Genomic DNA, 8,383 nt, shown 5'->3' on the forward strand with positions numbered 1-8,383 from the left:
ATTTTGAACTTTAATGCCATTAAAAAAAACTGTGACTAAGGATTTTTAATATTTTTCAGATCTCATTATAACAATATAGTAGGAGCCTTGTATTAAATTTTCAAGTTTTTTACTCAACAAATAAAGTTTTATTGACATTCATAGAAAAAAAAACTAATTAAATTGGAAACAGAAATTGTCCGTAAACAGCTCAAAACAAATCAAATTTTTTGAAATTTTTATCATTTATAGTCGTATAGACAATGGAAATATAAACAACCAGTGAAAATTTCATGTATCTACGGTCATTTTTTTTAAAGTTACACCAAAAACCAAATTCAATTTTGTGAAAAATCGATTTTGCGTAAAAATTCCCGTTTTTCCTTAATTTTTCTTTGGTTTTTCTTAGCACTTTTGAAAATTACTGGGAATTTTAAGTTTGGACCTCCCCTATGCACCAACGATATTCACTTTCCAATCGAACAAGATATTGAAGTTGAAAATCGAAGCATTATTTCGACTACTTATCGTGTACACAGACACAAAAAAAAATTTAAAAAAAAAACACACATCATTGTAAAATCAATACATTAATCGTTCCACTCAGAATCTAAAATAATACATTTTAAAATATAATCAAAGACAAAACCTGCAGCCATAAGAAGGTTAGCAGGAGAGTTAAAGATATAATTATTTTTAGTTGAAAAAAGTGGATAAAAAGGTTTTGGATCTCTAGTATTAAGGCTATTAATTTTAAAATGGATTAAAGAGATAATTCCAGGACAGTCAATTGCACCTAATATAATTTTTGTAAACATTTAGAGACTAAAATTGTACGTCGGTCAGTCTATATAGTATACTATCTATATAGGTATAGATAGCCCTACCGAAAAACGCCACTTGTGACACTAGAATCACCCGCCTAACTTCGTTAGCCGCACTATAGTAACTAGGTACCTAGTAAATTTAAATTTCCATATGTACTTACCTATCTCACATTCTCAAGTCATTGGTTATAATATGTACGTCACTATTGCCAGATGTATATAGCCTACTTCTGGTACTCACTACTCAGTGCATTGGTTCAACAATTATTTGCCCGTGTAAACAATGTATAGTAAATTTTCATTGCAAGTAGGTATACCTATAGTATTATATTACTGTATAGCCATACAAACTTAAACAATCGCTTTTTCATATAATTTGAACCCTAAGCAAATCGTACCTTCATACCTACACTCTATGCGATGACCTAATCTGCATTAGTCAAATTACCTATCTACCTAGTACCTACTCTTTTAATACCTATATATAGTTTAATACCTTAAGCTTTTAAATACCTATAGTTTATGATATCGCTAACGTTTATTTTTCAATATTTTTTCAGCCAACAGAAAGCCCCGGCGGCCTATTTACACTTCGCGCTATTGAATAAAACGTTTGTTGTATTCTGATCAGAAGTTGAGGCCTCAGATGTATTTTTGCGGAACTCTCTCCAACAACATTCTATCACTGAAGATTGCAGCGCTACGCACTTTTCCTTAATATAAATTATAATTATTACTATAGGGTTTACGTATTTATCAATCGTGCATTTGCGCGTGTTTATTATAAATTAATTTCTTTATTCGTTTCGGTGTTACGGTTTACTATTAATAACAAAATGTACCTAATAAAAAAAAATATATCTAATAATAAATGTATAGGTAATAGAAATAATTATTATACCTACGTTTAAATTTAAGTTGAATTGTGTTGGAACAATGGAACCAGTGCCGCAACTAAATTGTTTCGAAAAAGGGTAATTTAACCATCGAAGTATCCAACATCAGTACCTAACCTAGTTAAATGTCGAGACTTCGAGAAATAAAGAATTTGTTGATAGGTACCTATCAAATAAAAAAAAATACTCGCACTTAGATTGAGACTCAATCCAATTGATTAATAGAAGATTAATTATTTTAACAAAACTTCCAAAACAGGAATCATTCCTAGTTATGTACCTATCTATTACATAACTTTACAAAATAGTGAATTTCACAAACTATAAACATAGTCGCATAAAATATCGAAATTACCTACTTATGTATTAAACAAATTTCATTTTTTCTAGTTTTTAGACTAGACAAATATTGAATAATTCCTCTTATATTTATTTCTGAAGTTCGTCTAAATTGTAAAAAGATGTCTGAAAGTCGATTTGACACCAAGAGAATCTAAAATAGTTTTTTTTTTAACAATTTCTTATATAGTCATGTTATAAACCTCTTCGATGACACTGTAGCAACTGGACTAGTTAAAAATATTAATTTACAAGCTGCCAATATTTTGGATTAAGCTATTGCATTTTGTTTTTAATGAAAAAGAAATCACCAAGTAAACATAGTACATTAATAATTAATACCATGTAAAATATAAATAATTAGATTTTGATAATATCTCAATGAATTGCCTTGGTTGCCGTACTGGTTGATGTATAGATATAGTATAGTGTATACCCATATGGTGTTGTTGTACTGTGCTCAAGAAATATACTATTGTTTGGACGATTAAGAGCTTATAAGACATCAGTACAAAAATATTCAATCATATTATACAAATTATTATAACTTTTAATTATAATAACTATAGTATTTAATACACAACTTTATTGATGTATTAGTAAATATACACATTGAATATTGTAGCTGTTAGAACTTAAGTGTGTTTTTCATATATGGCTGAAATTATTAATTTGTTAAATTGGTATGCCATTAAGATTCTTCATAAATTACAATTGTCATTATTCATAATTAAAAATTACAGAAAAATGAAACTGGAATGAGAATCTAAAACACTATTATACTTATAACCCCATTTTTGTTATTGCCAATAGGTATTAAATTATATTTATAAAATGAAATGCTGAAGGGTTAGGTACAAGGAGGGAATGTTATATTAATAAATATTTAACTTATTACATATTTTAAAATGTTGATACATAAAAAAATTCAAAAATCTGCTATTATTATTATCTGTTAAATATTAGACCTTTGCATGTCAGATGCCAATGTAAAAAATATATTTTTAACAATTTCAAATACAGTCAGTATCATCTATGACAACGGTCAGGGGATCGTAAAAATAAGTCATCATAACAAAATTTGATTTTGTACATTTACATACATAGTTTACATTTTGGAGGTGCCTGGAAATCAACAGTATTACGCCATATGCTGTTACGGCCAGCGTCGTTATATGGCCTTGCTTTATAAGTTGCAACTCATTGCTGTTTTTAAAATGGCACACCAGACATTTAAATCCCAAAAAGTAATAAAAAAACTTAACCAAAAGGAAAAAAACACATTATGGAATCATTATGGAACCATACATTGACATGTTAAATATTAATACAGCTAAGACTAAAAAATTAAAATACAATGAAATTTGTTAACAAAATTATTTACTACTATTTATAACTGACAATTATAACAAAAATATAAACTTCATATCAATTAAAAAATGACAGTTTATAGAATATTGCATAGAACTGTCAACGTTTCAGAACATTAATGAATGTATCCCGGGGAATTTCAATGTTTCCAACCATTTTCATTTTTTTTTTAGCATCCGACTGTTGTTTTAAGAGTTTCATTTTTCTTGTTATATCACCACCACGTTTCCCACACTATAAAATAAATTAACAAATTGTTGTTAGACATTAATATCATAACTTATTAATATATATAAAAATAATGTCAAAAACAGTAGCTACATTTAGAGGCAAATAACAATTAAATCCAATTAGAATACTTACAAAAAAAAATAATTATTATGCTTAGAACTTAATTATATGTAGTTAAATAGTATAAAATATTTAAGTATTGTGTTAGAATATTAAATCAATTAAGTATAGCTGATAAATATTGTTATAATGTGTGAATTTAACCAATGTCAGTATTTAATACCAATATTTCATAATATATTTAATTGTTAAACAATGAATTCTTATATAATTATACTATCCTTAATTATGTCAACATATAAAATAAAAAAAAAAAACAAAAAATGATAATTTGTTTTTATACATAATAACTACAGCTAATTATTTGTATGAAATTATTAAAATTACTATCAAAGTACAAATATGTTTGTGCACTTACAAGTTTTGATGTTACATCTTTCCGATAAGCTTTTAATGTTTCCCTTGCAATTATTTTTCCTTTCACTGAAGCTTGAATTGCAATCTATGTTATTTCAATTTTCAGTTAGTAGATATCAATGATAAATCAGTAATTAAAATATTACCTGAAACATTTGTCTTGGAATCATGTCTACTAATTTCAATACCATCTTACGCCCAAGGCTTACAGCTTTACTTGCATGAACTATAGTTCCAAGTTCTTCAACAACATTTCCATTAAGCAAAATATTCAACTAAAAAAAATATGCAATTATTTAAGTGTAAAATGTAAGAACTAGTATTAGAATGTGGTAAATATTTTCAGTGTTGTATTTAAAATATTACTTATTATATACAGACTTTTTTGTAATGTTTTTAAGTAATATTAAAAATACTTTTAAAAAGTATTTGAGACAACTTTTAAATTGGAACTTTTTTTTCTTAATCAATTAAGAACTATAATAACTCAGATGCATTTTTTATTTCATCATAAATGTCCTAATTTTAAATATCAGTAAAGTTTTGTTTTGGGTTATTAATAACTAAATTCTAAATTACAATTATTTACAAAATAGTTGTTAAAAATAATTCTTAATAGTTTATAGTAGGTTTATAGTATGGAAATATAGTTTGTGGTTTTAATATCTTATTATTTATTATTTTATTTACTACTTAAGTAATTAAGTGTTATACATTATTAAGTTTTACAATGGAAATAAAATAATAAAAGTATTATCAATCCACTAATGAGTTTTTACTTTTATAATATTGTTACTAATAATTGTAACTCTTTCCAGTAAAACTCATTAACATAAGTTATGGGTTATACAAAAGTTGGGAACCATCATGCATTACACAACAAGGTTAAACTTGTAAAAAAATTTTATTAATTATACTAATAAAATTTAAATAAATAAAACTTAAATGAATTTGTGATAAAACCAGTTTTTAACAATAATGATATATATTTTTCCAAGATGCTGATGTATTAATATGTTTAAATTTAATATAATTATCAAGATTAATACATTTTACTAATGAAAGTTTTATTATTGAAAAATATTGCTTATAATTAGCATTAGTATAGTATTTAAAACGATAAGATTTTGGTGGTGATTGTTTGTTTTAAGAACAATTCAATATATTTTTAATTGAGTAAAAAAAGTAATTTAAAGAATACATCCAATACAGTAAAATATTATTTAAAATGTACTCAAATACTTGTTGATAGACAATATTCAATAACTATCCTTAATACTTTACAACACTGAATATAATATGCTTGTGTATTAAGTATATTATACAATTTAAATATATATTATGTTTGTTATTTTTTTTTATACTTTTATTAGATTTGAGAGTTCATATCCATGATCTTCATAACTAAAACTTCCAAAACCTGATGTAATTGATTTAAGTGTATCATGAAAGTCTACGACAATTTCGTTCAATGGGAAATAGCATTGTATCATTATTCTGGTGTTATCAATATTAGTAGATGACTTTTGTACACCTCTTTTTTCCATGCATAATGACAAGACACCTCCCAAATATTCATCTGTTGATTAAATTGTATTGTTAATAAAATATTATGTAGTCAATATTAAATAGTTTATTTTTACCAGGAGTTATGATGGTACCAAGAACAAACGGTTCATAGAGTGCTACAGTGAAGGTTGGATCAGGGAAATCCATTGGGTTAGAAAAACAAAATTCATCACTGCCATACTTTTCAATTAATTTTTTTGATGTAACTTTAGCTGAAATATTTTATGCATTAAAAAAATAAACAATATTTTTAACAGTTTGGATAAAAACTAACCTTTATATGTTACACTAGGAGCTGTCATAATAGCTTGAGCATTATGTTCCTGTTCCAATCTCTGATTAAATACATCTAAATGTAGCAGGCCAAGGAAACCTAATCTCCAACCAAGACCTAGTGCTGGACTGGTATAAATAAATAGGTTATGTAAAAGTAAAATGGCTGTTTTGTTTAAATTTTTTTTTTACCTTGATTCAGTTGTAATACTAACAGCCGAATCATTGAGTGTTAATCGTTCTAAAGCACTTTTCATTTCCATGTGTAATGATTGATCCATAGGGAATAACCCAGCAAATACCATTGGTTGAGCAGGTTTGAACCCAGGAAATGGTTCAACTGGTTCATCTTTCAAATGTATAGTATCTCCAATATGGGCTTCTTTAGCTGATCTTATATTACATGTTAGAAATCCAACTTGACCACCTACTCTATAAAATTCAAAATGTTAATTTAAAATATATTTTATACAATTTATACAATTTATACTCATACAATGTTCCCGTATTAAATTCTGTTGGCCGTAGTATTCCAACATTTTTTACAGTATATGTTGTTTGAGAGTACACAGTTGTTATTATATCACCTTCTTTAACACATCCATCTTGAACATAAATTAGTACTACAGCCCCACGGTATTTATCAAACCAACTATCGAAAATCAAAGCTTTGAATGGTGCTTGACGATTAGCAACCGGGGGTGGTAATCGTGTGACGATAGATTCTAATAAATCTTCTACACCAGTCCCTTGCTTGGCTGATATCTATATACATTATTTATTTAAAAAATTACTATTTTATTCTTAATAATATATTGATATATACTATACCCTTAAGACTGTTTCTGGCTCAATGTCAAACAAGACACGCAGTTGTTCTTCTACTTTTTCTGGATTGGCATTTTTTAAATCAACTTTATTTAATACCGGTACAATAATTAGATTCTGGCAAAAGGCCAAGTAAAAATTAGCCACTGTCTGAGCTTGAACACCTTGGTTAGCATCCACTAAAAGTATGACACCTTGACATGCTGATAACGATCTAGAAACTTCATTGGAAAAATCGACATGACCTGGAGTGTCAATTAAATTTAACAGGTATAATTGGTCGTCTACTCTGCTTTTATAAAACAATGACGCTGTTTGAGCTTTCACTGTTATGCCTCTTTCTTTTTCTACTTGTAACCTGGAATGAATATATAAATAATAAATTATATTTTCTTACAAAATTAAATGAAGATGAATTGTTTTAAGTGTTATTCATATATTACCTATGATAAAGTAGTTTTAACTTTTAAGAATCTTGACTCAATTAAAAATTATACAGATAAATTGTTGTACTAATGTTTGTATAAAAATATCTCTTATCTAGCTACTGCGCTATTGTACAAACACTTTTTTAGTTTATTATTCAAGTTAAATATTATCTTGTATAAATTATAAACTCGAGAATTTTAATCATTGATATTATTTAATTATTCAGGTATTAGATATGTTAATCATTTTTTTTTTCTCAGAATATAATCAATAATACCTAGGTACACTACAATCACCATTTACGCCTTCTTCGATATAAGTTTCAACTCAAACGTGATTAAATGTTTACACGAATAAAAATTATTTTTACCTGTCAAGCACTTGGGCTTTGCCTTCCTCGATGCAGATGGTATTTGTCAATTCCAATAGCCGATCGGCCAACGTGCTCTTGCCATGATCTACGTGGGCTATGATGCTAAAGTTGCGAATGTTTTCACTTGGTATATTCTGATACTTGAGTGTCACTTCTGTTCTTCCTTCAGTGTTATCCGAAGAACGACGATAACTTGTGAACATAAACGATGAACTACTCTTGTATTTGTTTAAAATACTCGATCCATAATATGATCTCAACACTCTAAATATCACTTTCATTTTCGTAAAAACGAATTATCCACCCTACACGGGGGAACAAAACCCTATAAGTTACTGATACCTAAGTGTATAAGTAACTATTAACAATAATAAGTCATAGTTAATGTGAGTTGTACGAGTTATTAACTCGGCAATTACCTACCTATGATATACGCCGCCGGACCATTTGACGCTTATCACTTTCTGATAAGGCGATAATTTGCCGGTCCGCATGAAAGGGGAGATCGCGTCATCTTCACTGACAAGTGACTGCTTCCATTATCCATTACCTCGATCCAAAAATTTGATTAGTATTCGAGTACCTACCTACCTATAAAATATTTTAATATTTACTGTAGTTCAGTAGTGATATAGAAAAACGTATGCCTCGAACAGTCGAACTGGGCAGTTGCATAATAAACATCGCATCGACTGTGAATTTAAAGTATTGCAGCAAAATAGCAAATATTAATATAGCATTGTAATTTTACTTTTTTCTATTTAAAATATTAATTTTACATTTTTATGATT

At 27.5% G+C, this 8,383-nt stretch overlaps 2 protein-coding genes across 2 annotated transcripts in view; one reads left to right on the plus strand and one right to left on the minus strand.

Moving 5' to 3' along the window:
* LOC100160312 overlaps positions 1–3,009 on the plus strand; it is a 22,444-nt gene extending 19,435 nt beyond the window's left edge. The window contains exon 4 of the mRNA XM_001952762.5: positions 1,367–3,009. Coding sequence (XP_001952797.2) covers positions 1,367–1,410 — 44 coding nt within the window. The 3' untranslated portion in view covers positions 1,411–3,009. The remainder of the gene's footprint in view (positions 1–1,366) is intronic.
* A 395-nt stretch (positions 3,010–3,404) lies between these two features.
* LOC100167087 (translation factor GUF1 homolog, mitochondrial) lies at positions 3,405–8,028 on the minus strand. The gene is made up of 10 exons (XM_001951479.5): positions 7,590–8,028; positions 6,794–7,148; positions 6,459–6,727; positions 6,155–6,394; positions 5,964–6,091; positions 5,764–5,901; positions 5,485–5,699; positions 4,267–4,395; positions 4,122–4,205; positions 3,405–3,646 (listed from the first exon to the last, which is right to left on the minus strand). Exons 1-10 carry the CDS (start codon positions 7,871–7,873, stop codon positions 3,512–3,514), a joined length of 1,977 nt encoding a protein of 658 aa, XP_001951514.1. The 5' UTR covers positions 7,874–8,028; the 3' UTR covers positions 3,405–3,511.
* Between the last annotated feature and the right edge of the window lie 355 nt (positions 8,029–8,383).

Source organism: Acyrthosiphon pisum, chromosome X, assembly GCF_005508785.2.
Source record: "Acyrthosiphon pisum isolate AL4f chromosome X, pea_aphid_22Mar2018_4r6ur, whole genome shotgun sequence".
Lineage (NCBI taxonomy): Eukaryota > Metazoa > Arthropoda > Insecta > Hemiptera > Aphididae > Acyrthosiphon > Acyrthosiphon pisum.